At 38.6% G+C, this 19,929-nt stretch overlaps 1 protein-coding gene across 11 annotated transcripts; it reads left to right on the forward strand.

Moving 5' to 3' along the window:
- The first annotated feature begins 1,739 nt into the window (after positions 1-1,739).
- Positions 1,740-19,509, forward strand: LOC18443925 (nuclear transcription factor Y subunit A-5). Of its 11 annotated transcripts, none has more exons than XM_020673289.2 (7): positions 2,219-2,294; positions 5,452-5,574; positions 16,175-16,582; positions 17,891-18,003; positions 18,102-18,176; positions 18,453-18,617; positions 18,835-19,509. In XM_020673289.2, the coding sequence occupies exons 3-7, from the start codon at positions 16,285-16,287 to the stop codon at positions 19,162-19,164; spliced, it is 981 nt and encodes a 326-aa protein (XP_020528948.2). In that variant the 5' UTR covers positions 2,219-2,294; positions 5,452-5,574; positions 16,175-16,284; the 3' UTR covers positions 19,165-19,509. The 11 variants fall into 11 exon arrangements, with proteins under 11 accessions (XP_020528945.2, XP_011626960.2, XP_020528948.2 ...); XM_088860909.1 differs by having other exon boundaries at positions 2,220-2,294; positions 17,894-18,003; XM_020673286.2 differs by lacking the exon at positions 5,452-5,574 and having other exon boundaries at positions 1,740-2,294.
- Positions 19,510-19,929: the final 420 nt, after the last annotated feature.

The following is a 19,929-nucleotide window of genomic DNA, read 5'->3' on the forward strand; positions in this document are numbered from 1 at the left end:
CAAGGAACGAAAAAGAAAAACATTAAAAAAAAAAAATGGTAGTGTGTGACGATATGCAAGAGTCCAAACCCATATTTTACGTGCCACTTTATTTATCTTCTCCCACTATTTATTTCTCTAAGTTTTAAGTTAAATGTAATAAATAATTCGTTCACTCTCAACCACTAAGCTCCATTCAAAATATCCTTTTCATGAAATGATATCAAAAGGTTTCCTCACCCCTTTTTCCTAAACTTCACGTAAACATCCTCTCTCTCACACACACCTAGTATATTTATTTCCTCCTCCTCTACAGCTATCTCATTCATCATATTTACTTCATCATCATCATAACATTTTTTCAATTAATTGAGATCAACTATAGGAATCCTGATAAGCCATTCTACTCTATTAAAGGATATAAGTTCCCATATTTGTTTGGCTACTAGAATCTTGTACCATATTTTACTTAAAAAGTATAAATACTAGTGAGATCAACCTTTAGGCTTAATGGGTTAGGTAGGTTTGGGTTGGGCTTTCCTTAGCCCTAGCCCTAGCCCTAGATTGGCCCTTGTCCTTATAGGACCGACCTTGGCTCTATTAGGGTTGGAATGGGCTGGGCCAGTATCGATCCTAGACCGGCCGGGCTAGTACGGATCCTAGACCGGCACTCGGGCTACAGTCTGTGGCTCGGGCCGACTTTTTTAGGGCCGGGCCAACGAAGGCAGGCTTGGCTGCTCAACCCATTGCCAGGCCTCTTAGGTGGCCAACAAAAAAAAAAAAAAAAAAAGGTAAAAAGTAAAAAAGACACTAGCTAAAAGGCTTGTGCAATGCATAACATTTATTTTGATTAGTATTTCAAAAGGGTGAAAATGCATATTTCTTTCCAAATGACAAAATTTTGAAAATGAAGAGATAATGGCTTAAAGTTTTTAATAAAGTTAATAATTCTCAAAAGGGAAAAGTTTATATAAGATTGTAACCTAGAATCACATATGCACCTCAAAAATCTATCGGAAATGTTGTTTTAATGTTGAAAAAACCTTCTAATCGATCATATCAACATTGAGATGTATGAATATAAAAAAAAAGAGTTTTTGAGTCCTGAAAATAATGCTTCTTGCAACAAATTATTTAGACCGTCCATTATCAAGATTTTAATATATTTATAGATCTACTTGATTTTAACTATTTTTGAAATTTAAAATTTTCTAATTAGATATGAAAATAGATTTTAAGATAATACTAAGAACTTTTTATAACAAAATTATATGTTATGACAAAATTTCAAGGTGTGCCGTGCTTGGATTGTTTAAGGTTGCATCCTTATGGAAACCGCACCATTCTTAAAATGAGAGAACCTCGTTTGCTTAAATCCAAAATGTGTACTATCTAACCTGGATAAAGATAAATTATTTATTAAAATGAAAATATTCCTTTTGAATCGAATTTTCCAATATATATTTTCAATTAAAGCTTAATGATACTTATTATAGGAGGGGATAGAAATTGCACTGGATTAAAAAATGCTTTTCTTAAACTCTGATCCTCAAGCTCATTAAAGCATTAAATACCAGCTGCCAAAACTATTCAGCAGAATTTCGAAATTTTGCATCATTCAAATACGCTTTTTCAAATTCGTGTCTATAAGGTCACCATCGAATTTATTTAAACAATCAGGGGTATTTTAACACCTTGATGTTACGGATACGCATTCGCTGCAAGTTGGTATGACTAAGTATTATTGCTCCGTTATTTAATGGGTGCGGTTTGTGTAGAGCCGAGGCTCTAAACAATCAAATTAGAATCCACCTTCTGTCGAAAAATATGGTTTCAATATTAAATTTTTTTTGTGATAGTCTTAAAAAATATTTTTATCTTTAATTATAAAACTCAAAGTTTTAAAAATTACGTAGATTGAGGACATCTATGAAAACTCGAATTGCTTGAAAATTAACGGTCCAAAAATGCATTTTCAAAACGTGAAGTCCATTTTTTTTTTTCTCATGTCCATGCATCATGATATAAAGATGATGAATTTGATGATATTTGGGTATCATAACAACCTCTTCTAGTGAAATATTTGAGGTAGAATCCAATTTGATTGTTTAGAGTCTCGGCCCTACAAAAACTTTTCCCTTATTTAATTCTCTTAATTATTTTATTTTGGCGGGCAACTTGAAACATAAAATCCTTTTTAAATAATTTAAATGCATAATAAATCCCAGAAAGCAGAGTTATAATTTCTTTTTTCTCTCTCCTCTCTCTACTCTCACCCTCCCTCGTTTCGGAAGAGCAATGGTACATTCTCAAAGGTGCGTTTCCCTGTTCTTTTCCATTTATGGAAACTTTTTTAAAACCCTAGAAAAAGATTCATGGCTTTACACGCAAATATCTGAACCAGGGAACAGGTGAGCTCAATAATGAGCTTAATCTTTTCCTTTTTTAACCACTTTTAATCTATTGTTTTGAAACTTTTGAACTAACGGAACATGTTTCAGTTACTGTGATCTTAATGCTAATGTCCATAAAAGGTGAAAGTATTGGTATGGTGTGTGGGTTTCTGCAACAGTATGAAAGCGAATATTTAAATTTGGATTTTTTTTTTTGCACAGTTTTCCACTAAGCTTAGCTTCAGATAAGCATTTCTTTTCATAATAATCCATTGAAGCTTTGGTTCTATCAAGTATCTGGCATTCATCTTTTATTTTACCCTCTTGTATTTTATTTTATTTTTCGTTTTATAAACTATTGAGGAGGTTCTTCATGCAGAGCTGTATCTGTTTTTCCTTTACTAGAACTCCATATAAAGTCTGTTTTTCCTTTACTAGAATTCCATATAAATTTTGCTTTATACTCATTTATTTTCTTTCTGAAATGAGACGGTATAGTATTTTTTGTTGGTATAATTATGTGGAGAAGATTTGTTTGTGAAGACTTGATATAATGTGAAACAGACATGTATTATTGATTATTTTGATTTTAAGCCACTGAGGGCATGTATTAATGACGGTGATGATTTTAAAGTGGTAATGAAGTTCATACGGTTGTTGAATACATCTATGCATATAAGAGGAGAAAAACTTAGCTTTTTGTATAATACTATTGTTGAAGTCCATTTATTCTCTGACGCTGCACTGTCTATCCTTTCTTGTGATCACATGTAAGTTGGAGTTAGAATTAGGTTCAGGAACGCTTCTTATGCTACCGTTTCCATTTTAGTTGCTCTGGTTTTTCTGTATTTTTAATATGTTGGGGTTTCTTGTGGATTAATGTATAATATGTTAGTTATGAAAAACTCAAACGCATAATCCACAATCACTGAAACTGTTATTTTTTTTTTTCTTCTAAGTCCGAAGTGAAAAAAGTTTGAAAGTTATCTTAGATACACTAAGAGTCAAGTTTTAGGCTGATGCATGCTGGATCTCCTAGACTTTCTCACTTAGTGTACATTGGGTTTTCTTTTCCCTTAATGAATTCATTGAAAAACTAAGTAATTTTTATTTTTTGATTAATAACAATGTGGCTCCTTTTCTTCATGAGTGGAGGGTTTGGTGCCTGTAGTGTTGGGAACCTTAAGGATGGCGAGTTGTTTGGAGGTGGGATATTGGTTCTAAATTCACACTCGAGTCTTTGGTATTGTGCTTTAGACTAGTGGGATTTGTTTTAGGCCTCCCAAAATTTCATAGGGTGTTGGTACATTTAGTTTGAGTTGTAACACTTATCTTATTATGAGAGTATGTTTTGGGAATTGCATAAATCTACTAATCTGGGGATCACCTATATTTTCCTGGTGTAATTCAACGGTCTTTTTGTGTATTATGCATTTGATCATTTTGAACACCAAAGAGGGATAACTCTCCCTGGTATACGATCCCTCCTTATTATTTTCTAGATGAAAATTATGTGTAAAATGAAAAATTTAACTTAGTCCAAGTCTACTTGTGAAAAGTTATTTTCAGAGGCATGGGCTTTATGTTATGCTTGATAACAAATTTTGAAGTTTGAACCAAGAGATACTATTTAATTAGAGTAACAAAAAAGAACTTGAGGGTTAGGATAGGCAGACCCTTTCTTATGATTTAATTCTCGATTGATTGCCAAAAGCATTATTAGGATACATACCAACTGCACAAAGCCAAACACATCAAAGTGATGTCAATGTCTCCCCACTCTGGTGAGGAGAGAAATACCCATTACCCAACACACCATTACTGCTCTTTTTCTTTTTCCTTCAAATAATTCTTATTTTCTTATTTCATTTTGTAGTTTGTGTGTATACAGAAATCTGTCAGGACTGTATCAAAATAAAAACTTACATAATTACAAAACTGTGTCAATTGAGTCTCGGTTGAATTTAGCCATATCTGTGACAAAAATTTCTTTCCTTATGGCTCCTTCTTTTGCCAAGTTATGTGCCACCTAGTTTGACTCTTTCCGAATGTGAGAGAAAACAATCCATCACTCTTTACATATCCCAAATATCTCATGAAAGATTTTGGGTGATCTCAAAGGGTGTTGAGCGTCTTATCACAACTTATAATGTTTCTCGGACCTCCTTCCACCACTACTACAGTCCATTCTGGCAATTGGACGCGAATACCCGTTAGCAGCACACAAGCTTCTGTTTCATTTGAATCAGAAGTCCTTTGTTATCGCAGTAGGTGGAAATAATTTCCCGCATGTGTTTGTGAAGTACACAACCTACTCCTGCCCAACTAAGGTTTCCCAAAGAGCATCCATCAAAATTAGCCCTCTATAGTTGTCTGCCAGTCCGATGGCTAGATGCCTCTTGGTCTGGAGCTCCACTGTATATTTCTTTATTGCTTATCCAAATCTGAGTTTGAGTAACTTGAAAATTTCCTTTTTGGATAGGGCCCATGAAATAACCAATGCCCTACCTCGATCTGTTATCTGTGGCAGCTCCTTAGATTGTTCTTAGAAGATGCATTTATTTCTTTTAGCCCATATTGTCCATAGAACTACGGCGATTGTTAGTATCAATTGTTCTAGTCCTTGGTATGGTAGGTGACAAGATTCCCCACTGATGCTGTACATGCCCAATTGAAACCGAATAGATTCAGGAAAAAGGACCATACCTTTGACGCAAACTTACAATTTACGGGCAAATGGCCGACAGTCTTCTCATCGATTTTACACATAATGTGCCAATTTGGGTTCATGAGGCCTTTATGTCACAGGTGATCCATCTTTAGTATTTTCCAGTGTAGCCAGCCATAATGGGGTTTGGGACTTTGGGCTCTTGGTGGTGTAGGCAGTTTCCAAAGTTTGTATGCTGACTGCATTTCCTGGATTTTCTTCATCAGGCTCTTATAAGAGAAGGACTAACCTGAAAATTCACATCTGCTATCTGGTGAATAGATGACAGCATTTGTTTATCTGTGTGGAAATGAGCATTGATTCTAGGTCTCTAAGCATGTTACACAGTTTCTCAGGCTCACTTTCTTTCAGGTACCTTCTAAAATCTGAACACCTGGCACCACAATGTCTCCTGCCCTAAGTGTCATCAACTCTGCCACCACCGCTTCTCGGTCACTAGCAATTGCAGCAAGGTTATGGAACCTTGTTGCTAAGGTATTCTGCCCCCAGAGATCATTCTAGAAATCTATCTTTGTACTGTTTCCTAAATTTGAGATGTATACTGCTGAATTTGTCATACACTGGACTTACAGAGCTCCACACCCATGAAGTACTTGCTTGATTTTTCTTGAACCATAGTCGCAAGAACTGTATTTCTGTTTGATGATTTTCTACCACTACAGCTCCTCCTTCTCTGCAAACCTCCATAACCACTTTACAAGAAGCGCTTGAATTAAATACTTGGAGTTTTCTTGTTCCCAATCCATTTCCTTTGGTTTACACATTTGTTCCCTTATCAGGTGAAAATTGTAATCCTTTGGCGAATCTCTTCACAAGAATTCTGGTTGAATTGGTTCAAGCTTGTGGACCACAGAAATCAGCATTTTAAATAAGGAGTTGTATAGGGTTGCTTTGATTAACATAATGCGCTCCCAAGTATAAGAAGCTGCTCTTCCAAGTGGCTGACTTTTGCTCGTACCTCTCTATGGCCCTGCCCAATTGAGCTTTACGTGGTTTTCCTACACATAATACACACCCAAATACATACTTGAAGATTCCATGCTGCAACCTTTTCTTGTTTCTAAAAGCTTGAGTTCCTTCTTGTCGACCCAAATCCCCAACAGCGAGGTTTTCTTCATGTTGATTTTAAGGCCCGATGCAATTTCAATATGTCTTAGTAATAACGATAAATAACCTAACATTTGTTGTTGGTTCCCAGGAGGCTAGCATGTCATTTGTGTATATAGGTGGGACACCATGTGTTTTCTTGCTGTGGAATGCCTGAAGCCTCTTGCAGTCATATACTTTGGAGATCATCCTGCTGAAGGATTCAGCGACTATTGCAAATCGAAAGGATGAGAGAGGATCTCTTTGCCATATGGCTCTTGTCAAGGGGAAGAATCCACAGGGTTTCCCTTGAATTCAGAATGACGCTTGTGCGACCCAGACTGAGATCTACGAGCAACATTTGCGGTGAAACCCATGAATCAAGCTTACGTATTACCGCTAGGCATTAATGCACTATCAAGGCACCATCTAGGATGCTTTCCTTTTACAAAAGCACTCTGTGGCAGAGATATTATACTGTTGATTACTTCCTTTGACCTGGTTGCCATTGCCTTACTTCCTTTTATAAGCTCAATTGATCAGACTAATGGTTCTGAATCCTTTATATTCTCGGGGCCATCCAGTATTGTTATCAATGTGATGAATGTTGCATTCATACCCCTGTTGATTGAAAGTTGAACTCAGTCACCATGCGCACAATATCTTCTTCCACCAGGTCCTAGAACTCTTTCACAAAAAGTCACTAGGAAACCATTCGTTATCCAGTACAAGTGTAGACAACTGAGATTCAACAGAATCAATTGATTCAGTAAATTGGGTTTAAAATATGACCAATCTTCTAAACCCAAATTACAATAAATACCAAACTACCCCTACTCATCAAATAAATTCCAAACAACTTCTTCAAAGTGCCCAGGCCTGGGCTTATATAACGGCCAGAGGCCTTATTGTGTGTGTGGGAGTGCATGTCGGTAAGTGAAAGTGCATGACCTGCATGGCTAGTCAACCCCTAGAGTAATGGGGTGACTAGGTATGTAACCGATCCCCTCAACTCAAGGAGCTAGAGGGTGTGGATTGAGGGAGTGGGGAAGGTGGGCGTAACAGCCACCATGATTGGTGGGCAGTTACGCCCTGCTGGCACATAACATGAGACATGGGCAGTCAATGCGTGTAACTGACCCATGTGATGGGTGGCCAGGTGGGTGACTCAGGGTTCATGGTGGGCAAGTGACCTCCATGCTGCAGTCATGGTAGTGGTGTGACGGTTATGGTAGTATGCCATTTGAAATTCGAATGTATTCTTGGGGCTATAAGTACCCCTTGCCTGGCTCAGAGTGAGGGGAATGAGGCTGTATACACAAACTAATTGTATAGTGGAATATATTGGGCTGAGGTCCTTAGCTATCGTTTGCCTTGTGTGTGTGCCCCTGTGTGTGTTTGTCACCAAACATTCTCTAGCGTGGTGTGTGGGGAAGGCTGGCCTAGCCTTAGTCGAGTGTGGACTGAGGCTTGGCGCCGCACGTGGAGTAATCAAAGGATTATCCTTGTGACAGTTGGTATCAGAGCTTAAGGTTGGCACGGTGCTACCATGGCTGGTGGTATGGCTGAGTTGCAGGATCGTGTAGCACACCTTGAGATGCAGTTGGAGCAACTTAGCCAAGGGGTTCTGGATGGCAGGTTGGGGTAGAAGCCTACTATCTTGGAGGACTGGTTTGGAGCTTTGGAGGAGAAGGTGGAGGGACTTTGTGGCGTTTGTGATGCTCGTATGGGAGAGCTCATGGATGACCATAAGGCCTTCACCAAAACCTTCAAGGCCAACCTCCTGACCCTACAGGATGACATCGCGCTTGTTAAAAGGCCTTGTGTAGCACTAGTGGCAGGCTGGACTCTCGAGCTGTGAGGGTGCCAGAGCCATGAGTGTTTGAAGGCCAGCGAGACTCCAAGGTGTTGGAGAACTTCATATGGTACATGGAGCAGTATTTCGAGGCTGTTCATGCCCATGAGAAGGATCGTGTGGGCATTTGTACATGGTGCCTCGTCGAAAATGCGAAGCTCTAGTGGAGGATGAGGGTTGCAGACGTTTCAAGGCCCAAGTTGAGCACTTGGGATCTTGAAGAGAGAGCTGAAGGAGCAGTTCTTGCTAGGCAATGCGACCTGGGTAGCTCGTGAGGCTTTGCGAAAGCTTTGCTAAATGGGTTTGATGCGTGACTATGTGAACAAGTTCGCGTCACTGGTGCATGGAGCAGGCCGGCTAGTGCAGTGTGATGCGCGTGGATAGGCCAAGTGGCGTAGCAGTGCCTTGATGGTGCAGGGTCAAGTAACCCCCTGGTTCATCAGGCAGCACATATGCCACTTTGGCAAAGCGGAGCTACAATTCATGAAGGTCCTATTCTTTACGCAAACGACCATATTTGAGAGGAGTGTGTGACCTTCTCTCTTGACCCGCGTGAGGGGTCATAGTGTGCAGCACTAGGTACATGGTGCATGCACAAGCGGATGGCTGGTGGCTGAAGAGCCTTGGCATGAGGCCTTGGGCAGAGGACAGCGTGGGCTTGGTGGCTAAGAGGTGGCTCGACTTGATGGGACACGGTCAGGAGGACCTTGTGCAAGAGGTGAGCCACACACCTGGCTGGGCAGGTGTGTGCAAAATGGCTATATGTGAGTTCCAAAACATATAACTGCCTAGGCATGGGTTTATGGAATGGCCATAGGCCTTAATGTGTGTGTGTGAGTGCATGTGGGTGAGTGGGCCTTGTAACTGTCATCATGCTGGTGCATGACCTGCATGGCTAGTCAACCCCTAGAGTAATGGGGTGACTAGGTGTGTAACTGATCCCCTCCACTCAGGAGCTAGAGGGCACGGACTGAGGGAGTGGGGAAGGTGAGTGTAACAACCACCATGAGTGGTGGGTAGTTACGCCCTGCTGGCACAGAACGTGGGACATGGGCAGTCAATGCGTGTAACTGACCCATGTGGTGGGCGGCAAGTGGCCTCCATGCAACAGTCATTGGTGGTGGCATGATGGTTATGGCAGTGTGCCATTTGAAATTCGAATATATTCTTGGGGCTATATGTACCCCTTGCCCCCTTCAGAGTATGGGGACTGTGCCGGTATACATAAACCAATTGTATAGTAGAATATACTGAGCTGGTGCCCTTAGCTATAGTTTGCCTTGTGTGTGTGCCTTTATGCTTGTGTTTGTCTCCGAACTCTCTCCAGCATGGTGTGTGGGGAAGGCTGGCCTAGCCTTAGTCAAGTGTGGACTGAGGCTTGGTGCTGCACGTGGTGTAGTCAAAGGATTAACAGTTGGTATCTCTTGGAATTGACATTTCCTAGAAGATGGGTGTATGCTGTTTGGATAGTATCTGTCAGAGACCCGGAAGATGCATTTCACTGTTTGGATTGCTTGGAAGATATATCTTCAGGAAATTCAAAAATTTTCATTGCATCATTATTTTTAAAAAGATAATCATTCTCAATGTTGTGATTATTGTAGCTAAGAATCGTTTAGGTCCTTTTTAGTGATTGTCCAAGTGAGGAATAAATGACTACATTTCAAAGTTGTCGAGTTTGTCTTCTGATATCTGACAATAATAACCAAAATTCAAGGCAAAAATTGAAGATTTTTTTTCAACAAGTTCAAATATAATATTCGTACTTGCAAAAGCGAGATTCCTTCATTCTTACATTACATTTCACGAAATAATAGTATCATTTTAATTATAATCGATTATAGTAATAATAGTATCATTATAATTATTATAATAATTATAATTGTTATTATTATAATAAATATTATGATTATTATTAAATAATAATATAATATTTAATTTTTATTATTATGAAATAATGGTATAATATATTGATTATAATATTATTATAATATAATATAATATAATAGAATAGTATAATATAATATGATAATTATAATAATAATAATCATCATCCAATCCTTATCCCAATTAATTGGGGTTGGCTAATTATAATAATTCTATAATAATATAATATCTTTTATCATTATTAAGAATATTATAATATTGAAAATGTCATAATAACATAGAAATATTTCAACAGTAATATAATAAAAGTGATGAAATACTTTTTGTAGCTTTTGGTAGCCACGTTCATAGGACCACATATGCTATTATGAATGATTTCTAGAAGCTCTTTTTGCCCTAATGGAAAGTTTCTTGTTAATTTTCTTTGCACACATGATTCACATACTTTTGATAGATCTCCCTTATAATTTCGATGGATCCCATCTTTTCTTAATCTTTCCATTCTTTTAAAACTTATGTGCCCTAGTCGTATATGCGATAAGAAAACATCCACACCATTCGAAGCCGAGACATAGGCAATTTCTTCCTTTATTTCAATTGAGTAAAGGCCATTCACAAGTTGACCGGATATGATGATATCTTTGTGGTTTTTCACGACAACTTTATCACCATAGAAGATGGTGATAAAACTGGCCTTAACAATTTTAAGAACCAAAACCAGCCACTTCCTCATGTCAGGAGCATAGAGTGCTTGCTTTAGGATCACGATCTTTCCATTCTTCATTTCAAGCACATAATCCTAAAACCTCGATCTTTCATTGCCACTAATAAATATGTGTTGCTCATCCGGCCCCACAGGAGTACAAGTACGGAAGCCATCCTTGGTGTATGTCATGTGAGCTATAGCTTATGAGTCAAGACAACAAGATGCTCCCTTGGGGTCGGCTAGCAATGTTTTAAAGACCACACATGCAATTTCCTTGTTGGCCTTTGGATTATTGTTGAACCAACAGTTCTTTGCTATTTGGCCAACTTTCTTGCATACATAGCAAGTCCTAGTCTGTTTTTTTTTTATTGTCTCACTCTTTATTCTTTTCTTCTCGTCTCTTCTTATTCTTATTCTTGCCCTTCCTCTTCTTAGGCTTAAAGAAGGGTTGTGTTTTTACCATATGTACCGTGTCTTTTGGAGTCGATGCTTTGCGTGCGTTCCTCTTTTCTTTCTCGCCTTTGAGCAGTATTATGAGCTCCTTCAGTTTTGGAGCCATTTGTTGGACCGAGAGTGGTGATGAAAGTCTCCCATGAATTAAGGAGAGAGTTCATCATATGAACCACTTGCATTGGTTGTAAAGGTCGCATGCCGATAGCCTCCATCTCTCGAATAAGTGCACAAAAGAGATGCACATGATCCGATATCTTCGCTCCTTTGTCCATCTTTAATTCATTGTATTTCTTCATGGCCATTGCTTGCCTCATAAGAGTTGGATCTGTGTATTCTTTCTCGAGCCTTTCGTACATGCTTATTGTAGTTTTCATTGACTCATACTCATATGCATATGAGTCAATCATTGAGCATTAAGGCTGAGAATTGACCCGATTCGGATTTGAAACTTGGATTTTGGGTCCTATTCGGATTCAGGTATGGATCCAAGATTTGGACCCAAATTTCGGATCCGAATCCTAAAGTTGGATTCGAATTGAAATTCGGATCGGATCTTGAGGCAGGTGGATCTAATCCAAATCCGACCCGGTTTTAAAATAATATTTTATTGTTCATATATTCATTATATTACATTTATAATATATATATAAATATAAATATATATATATATATATATATAGAAGATGCTAGGGTGAGCCCACTAGCTCACATAATAGTATAAGCCTAATGGCCCAGATTGAATCTGGGCAGATCTGATGGCCGAGAGTGTTTGAATTCTAATTTTTTTTTACAAATCCAAATCACTTGAAATTTTAGGTGAATATTCTTCTCATCAAGCCGCACCTAATAAAAATATAAAAAAAATAATCTGTAAAATTAAAAATGACCAAAATACCCTCAAAAATTTATGGGGGGTATTTTGGTCATTTTTTTCATGTAAAAATGTTGTTTTAATATTTTTTGAATATTCATCTATTTTTTATCAACACACATCTAAAATTTCAAGTGATTTGGATTTGTAGAAAAAAAATTAAAATTCAAACACTATCGGGCATTTGTGATTGTTAGATCGGTCCAGATTCAATTTGGGCCATTGGGCTCATTTTTTCTTGTGAGTCCATTGGCTCACAGAAGCCTTTTCCATATATATATATATATATATATATATATATAATACTTTTATAATTTAATACCTTATCCCTGCTGTTCTTTTAACTTTGTAGAACTAATCCCCACCTTTGCATTTGAGAACCCATAATCTCCTCTCATATTCTCTCTCTCACTATCGAAATCAAAATTAGGGGTTCTAAGACTGTAAACCCATCTCTCTAGAAATTGCTATGTTCCTCTCTTTAAAACTAGCCTCCCTCTCTCTCTCGACATTGTTCTCTCTAGGAGTAGTCTCTCTCTCTAATGGACGGGGGTGGGCCTAGAAGGTTAAAAAGCTGCAGCAGTTGCTCTCTGCTTTTGTAGAAAAGGCCTAGATGCCATCAGACGTGCTGGTGGTGGGTTTGGATTTGCAGAGATGTAGATATGGGGGAAATGGGTGAAGAGGTAGAGAAAGAAACAAATTTCAAGAGAGGAAAAGAAAGAGGAGGTGGGGCACAAGATTTCACTAGAAAAGAGAGAGCTGGGGGCTGGTGTTTGTTTTGTCGAAGTCCTCAGCCTGTGTGATTTAGATTTGTAACAAGTGAGCGAAAATGGCTGTGAGTCTCACCCCCACTTGCATTCATTGTAGGAAAGGGTTGTGGATTAAGAAAGAAGCCTAGATTCTCAATCTTTTATATATGAGATTTTTGGACCCTCCCTCTCTCTCTCTCCCTCCCTCTCTCTCTCTCTCTCTCTCTCTCTCTCTTCTCTCTCTCTCCTCGATTTTGGTTGTTTTATAGGAAGATCTTAGGACGTCAGTTCAATTTCTTTTTGTTATAAGTTCGAGGGATATTTCATGGTGATCTAAGAAGCGATGCTTGCAGTTTTTTATTCATTTCTCAAGTTGGATCCTAGATTGTAACGACTGCGTATTTGATCCATTCTTAGCCCTCAATCCTCGGCTGTAATAGTGAGTGAGTGGATTTTCATTTGTTCATGTGATTCAATCTAGAGAGAGAAAGAGAGAGAGATTTGGGTTGATCAGAAGAAGAGAGAATCTTGAGGTGGGTTTATATTTCTAAATGTTATATAATAGTAGGGAGAGAAATCCTAAAGCGATTGAATCTAGTGGTATTAGAGAAAAATATTAAAGACAGTAAGAAACCTAATCCGGATCCGGATCCTAGATTTGGATCCGGATCCAAATATTTAAGATCCGATCGGATCTTGATCTGGATCCAATGTAACTATTCAGATTCGGATTCAGATCTGAGTGGATCTGAACCCGATCCGAAAAAATCTCACCCCTATTGAGCATAGTAGGATATGCTTAGCATGCATATCTCTACGTTTCCAGGAAGCATATGCATCTTTTGTTTCTTATCTTGAATTGCTTCTTGGATGGCGATGGCGATCCTTGGATAGTACTCCATCCAAACCCTCCTCAAGAAGCACATACCCTATCTTGCACTTCCATGAGGAGTAGTTCAATCCTTCGAACTTTTTGGTTTTTAGGATCTCAAAGATGACGGTGTGGGCAGCCATATTTCTTTTCCCAAAGGCTCAATATAATACTTAAAGAAAGAAAGAAAAAATCCTATGGGCAGCAAGAAACCCTTGCTCTGATACCAATGAAAGTAGGACCCTGTGATCTAGCACAGTATATATAATTTATAATTTTTATTTTTTACACCGACTATACCATTTACAATGGTCTAATTACAATAAATTCAACTCAAAAGAAAAGAATAAATAAATAAATCGGTTCTCACTTGCTACCTCTAATTACAACTTTCTTTTCTTAAAGGACAAAAGATAATATAAAGCTATGGGAAAAAGAAATTATAAGAAATATATGGACTGCAAAAATATAAAATAAAGATGCCGGAAGATTATCTCAACCGGACTTAGAACACCCCACACCAGGTCTCCTTCCTCCAATGTCGCATGGGATCAATGAACTTTTTCGGATCTTCTAAATGTGGGAAAGCTCTAGCTAAACCCCTTCACATTGTATGAGAGCAAGAAACTATATGGGTCAAGCCTAAGCCTCAATGTCTTAGGCAATATTTCATGAGTGGGGCGTGCCTACCTTTTTGGTCCCTTATGGGGGGCATGCCCCTTATCTCTCTAATTAGAGAGATCAGACCTTGGAGAGAGAGAAGAATATCCCTAGAGAACATAGAGAGAGAGAATAATTGTGTAGAGAATGAGAGGTGAGGAGACCTCTATTTATAGTCTTTTTAAAGGGAAAGGTTTTCCTTGGAGATAACAATTCTATGGGTTGATCTAGTCCTATAGATCTTAGGAGACCTATAGGGTGAGAGATCTGAGTCATTCATTCTTTAGATTAGCCATCATGATTCAGAGGATGATGGAAGACCTTCAGTTTTTTAAACCCTTATCCCATCAAATAAAAGATAAGTAAAATATCATCTCTTTACTTAATTATAATTCTTTTAGGAGTTGAACTCCTTAAAGAATCTCTCTCTTAGAAATCCTAATCTCTTTAAGACACACAGAGCATATCGTGTTTTTTCAATTGACTTAGTCTACAAGTTTAACAACTGAAAACATATATCTTCAAAACATGATAAAAGAGGACTTCCCTCTTTAAGTGGGGCGTGCCACCTATGTAACCGTGGGTGGGCCCCCCCACGCAAATCCAAAAGAGATAATGGGGGGCCCCCATGGGCCCGTCATGCATATTTGATATTGTTTAAAAAATATATTTCAATTTTTTAATTCTATACATTCATTTTGTAAAACTAAAATATCCAAATATATAAAAACCAAATAATTGTGACAGAAATTAGATCCTTTGTGTTTTGAAATTAATAATTCTAAAGCACTTCATCTTCTACTGTGGATTATAATCCACACTTGCTTTCTCAAATTGACCCAGTAGTTCTCATGACCCACGTACCGCTGCAGGGGTTCATGATTGAGCTACCAAAGTCAGCCAATAGGCAAGGCGACATAATCCCAGTCTATGGATAACAGTTCCCCCCTAGAGACGAACCCGTGGTCAGCAAGACCAGCTCTATAGTACATAGGGGTAATCTCTTGCACATATGCATGCTGCACCCTCAATAGTATCTTGCTTGGTCGCTACGGCTATCATACGCACATGCTGTGTGATGATTCAGTGATGAGGCTTTGGCCCTGGTCTCTAGAGGCCAACCATCACACACCAGTGTCACATAGTCCCTTGACTCACTCCCTTGGGAAACTCCGACCTCATCAAGGGATAACCTATAAACCCTCATCGGTTTTATTCCATGCCTAGGTAATTGAGGTTTTCCAACTCGACTGGCCTAGCACGTCAAGCTTAGTCTAAGTATCAAGAATTAGCATTTGCCTATCATGGTCCACAAAGGACCACACTCCCACTAAGCTTATGTTCCACTATATTAAATGTTTGATCACAAGCTCTTATAAGGCCTTTAATGGCCACAGAAACCCAACATGCTAGCTCCCCATGTGCTAGGGAGTCTGCCTGGAATTCCCTATTGGATTTTTAGTTTTGTATTTAATTATGGAGGAAAGTTCTCATAAGGCCTTTAATGGCTACAGAAACCCAACACTCTAGCTCCCCATATGCCAGGGAGTTTGCCTGGAATTCCCTATTGGCTTTTTAGTTTGTATTTAATTATGGAGGAAAGTTCCTTTTGCCTATGACGTTGATTGTATTCATGCTTTGTTACTGACACTGTTGATCTTCTGATCTACTAGAAAGTGTTGACATACTGGACTGACCATACTCCACTCGCAGCTTTATATTTTGCCTGAGATGGCAACTGTCTTTGCTTGTTGAGAGGCTCTGCTTTTTATTTAATAAGACTTTGGATCCAAGGATTAATCATAAGGATCTGAAATTTCTCTACATTGCTTGTCTCTCCTTCATTTGTATGTTTTCTGTTTTCAAAGACTGTCATGCTACAGCCAACCCACAGTAATACTAGAAATTTACAATACTCTTGTGGTTCTATTTTTAGGTGCATGAAGAGAGACACCTGAAGACATAGGGTGGCATCGTTGACTACTGACCTTTTAGAGGTCTCACAGGACACTCTCTGTGTTGTTTCCTTTTAAGCTTTTTGAATAAATGCAGAAGCTTACCACCAATAACTCAGACCTATGCTCTGGCCATCCTACATCTCCTTATACTGCTAAGAGTTCATCATGGTGGAACTCATCTGGAATACAAGTTCCTAAGGGGAAAAGGTGCATGACTTTGAACCTGGAAATGGATTCTTCACTTTCCCATCCTGGTTCTCTGAAGCACCTAGAAACCAGTTTACCTGAACAGGATTCATGTTCATCTCAATCTACTGGTCAATCTGAGGAAGCTGCTGGTGTGATTGGAGGGAGCGGTGGATTTCAAGGATTTTCAGCGCAACCTGGTATGCTTGAATAACTTGACACATGTAACTGAAGTAAAAAAAGCGTAAAACTTGTTGTTTCTTATCTATTTGTTCATCCTTTTTCTTTTTGTTTGTTTGTTTTGGTAGAAAAGGATGGGGGTTTAAGTCACTCCAGCATGGATTATTCAATTTAACTTTTGTAGTCGATGGATCTGGAGCACCTTGATGTTCTTAGTCATATCCCATCTCTTATTGGACTGATTTCCAAATCGTCTAGAAATATAAATATGGCTGTTGATGAGCATATTGGTGTAGAAGCAGTTTGAGTTGTAGCTCGTACATGCCGAGTAGATTTTGGAAGGATTAATTCGAAAGAAAGTGGTCCTGGGAGGATTTTTTCTGTTCCTCAGTATTTTGGATTATATGCCAAGGATACATGGCCTTTTTGAGAGGAGCAATTGCATTTCTTCTCGCTTTTATCTACTACTATTTTACCATTATTTTGTGCAATATCTTTGGTGAAAAGATATGATTGTTGTTTACATTTATTGTCAAGTTTTTCTTCAATTATTGTGTCCTGATGGTTGTACGTGGAAAGAATGGGTTTTGTCCTTTTGGTAGGCAGAAAGGAACCTATTATGCTCCAAGTTTCAGATGTATTTTTCTGTTTCTGTTTTTCCTGAATATTCTTTTGGATGATCTTTATGGATATCTTTGCCTTTGAGCAGGTTATAACTAACATTTGATGTTCCTAGTTAGTAGGTATGTCAAATTTCAAAATGTTACATAGTTTTTTTCGTTTAAGCGAACAGATTGTTATTTAAGAGATATCTATTAATAAAATATATTTCTCCTGATGATTGACTTTAGACAGAAGGAAAATGTCAGTTTGGTACGTAAAAGAAACTTAAGATGCTACAAGTCTCAATTGTATTATTTTCTTTATTAATGGATTGTGCTTTTGGGGATTGTCTTGGATACTCTTTGCCATAGAGTGGTTCCAAATATGTGCTTTTAAGGAATTGGTGTATATCTTTTTTCTTTCAGTTTTTCTCCCTTTTCAACACTTGTTTGATGTTCTGAAGTTGTTTTATATGTCAAAATTTTGAAATGCTTCTTTGACATTTTGTGCTGATTGAGGGAGTGCTGACGTGTCTCAACTTTCCATGGAGAAGTACTTGGAATGTATGAAATATGGGGTGCGCCACCGCCTTTCCTTTTAAAAAAATTTAAAATATTAAAAAAAAAATTGTGCTGATTGTAAGATAGATCGAGACAACATAATTCTACTGCTCTGTTTTTCTTGCTCCCTGAATATTTTGGGGTTGTCAATTCCAACGTTTTCAGTAGATGATGAAACTGGTAGAAAAGGACTTCAAACTTTTATGAAAGCTGGTCTACCCGCCGGGCCAACTGAGTACTTTTCTCCTCTTCCACAGATGGAGTATGGCCACTCATTTGTAAGTCGAAGTGATTAAGTAGGAATATCAACTTACCTACATTGTTACTTGTATGTCATATGTATTACTCATGTGAATGTTTATCTGTTTGTTCTTAGACGCATGTGCCATGTCCCTATATGGCAGCATCTTACTTTGGTGGTGCGCTGGCTCCTTATGGCTCTCAGACTATGGTAAATTTCTTTTCGTCTGCCAATATCCTCTTGATGCGGTTTTCTTGTGATTTTGTATATAGGGTTTGTAATCTATGGTAGCATTTGGGTTTCAAATAGTTTGCTAGCACCTCCCGAGCTGTCCTATTTCAACAGTTGACGAGTGGGGTGTGTCATTCCTTCCCTCAAGGCTCAAAGCTTGTCAAATTATCGCTTTATTACATTGCATATTTGGTTGCTTGAAGATTAAATTATGTAATTCTTGATCTTGTGCTCTTGCATTACTTGTATGATCAGCTTACCTCACAAACACTAGGGTTGCAACAAACACGCATGCTACTGCCTTTGGATTGGACAGAAGAACCCGTTTATGTAAATGCAAAACAGTATCATGCCATCCTTAGACGGCGACAATCTCGGGCTAAGCTTGAGGCCCAGAACAAGCTTGTCAAGTCCCGGAAGGTACTCACTTTCCTCCCCTTACTATTATCTTTTTGAATCTTGCCTCCCTTTACCATCCAGAATGTTATTTTAATATAAACACGGTAAATTTCTAAGAATGAACTTAACAGATAAGTGCAAATAAAGTATACGAGAATAAAAGGCTGCCTATAGATAGAGAGAGAGAGAGAGAGAGACTTATCAACGTCTTCACTAAATTATCCTCTCCCCTCAACAGCCATACCTCCATGAATCACGCCACCTCCATGCAATGAAGCGAGTACGTGGCCGTGGTGGTCGTTTCGTTAACACCAAGAACAATAATAAGTCTGAAGAAGCCAACATTTCTTCAGGGGCAGCTTCACTCCAAGCTGGAAGCTCCGCTTCCTCCGAGGTTTTGCAGCCTGAAAATGCAAATATAGGCCATGGAATCTCAGAAGTGAGCAGTTCATTGGTGGCCTACTTGCCTGAATCAGGTAACGGTCATGATAGCTTTGGTGAATTTTTCAGGCACTCTAATTTCAGGCTTTCTGTTTATGGGTCGGATTCAAAACAAAATTCGGCATGAGAATTGGGTGAGGATTCCGGCAAGAAGTGGCTGGAAACTGGCAATTCATCCTTGGCTGGTTGGTGTCATGTATTTTGTGTAACCCATCAAATGTGCTTTGGTTTTGGGTTGGAAAGGGCAAGTTAAGGTGGCTGGAACGGTTTGTTGGCGGGTTTTTTTTGCTTTCCCTGTGGATGATATTTATGGGATTTGCCACTCCATTTTGTCTGGGGCAACGCGGAAGCTGGTTTGGGCAGGTTTGTGGCCATGATCAGGGTATGTTGTGGGATTTTCTTAGATTTGGTTAGTAGATCAGAATATGTATAGATTTGAATTGAACTTCGAAAGCTGGATGGTTCTGCTTAATGCTCTCTCTCTCATTCTCTCTCTCTCTAACAAGTGTTTCTACCTTTTTGCTCTCTCTCTAACAAGTGTTTCTTTATGTTACCTTTCTTTGTTCTTTTAACTTGGTTTCTTTGATGGGTTGCTAGTTCTCCATGGAAACGAAAGAGGTTGTTTATGGTGTTTTTTGTTGGCATGCTGGATCCTACAAGTTTCAGTAAGAGAAATTCAGATTTGGTTTTCCTTTGTCATTGGCCTAGAATTTTATTGAAATCGAGTGACTATTTTGATTGAGTGACTTCCTATACATTCCCAAGAGTTCAAACTCAACTTAGTAGGGTTCAGAGAGTAATGATTAAGGTTCATTACGCGAACTCTAACTCATTTTGTTACCAAAGGACAGTTGGACCCTCTCAGTTTCCCGAACCTCCTCTCTCACGCCTC

Source organism: Amborella trichopoda, chromosome 3 (genome assembly GCF_054954075.1).
Source record: "Amborella trichopoda isolate Santa Cruz 75 chromosome 3, AtrichopodaSantaCruz75HAP2 v2.0, whole genome shotgun sequence".
NCBI classification, from domain to species: Eukaryota; Viridiplantae; Streptophyta; class Magnoliopsida; order Amborellales; family Amborellaceae; genus Amborella; species Amborella trichopoda.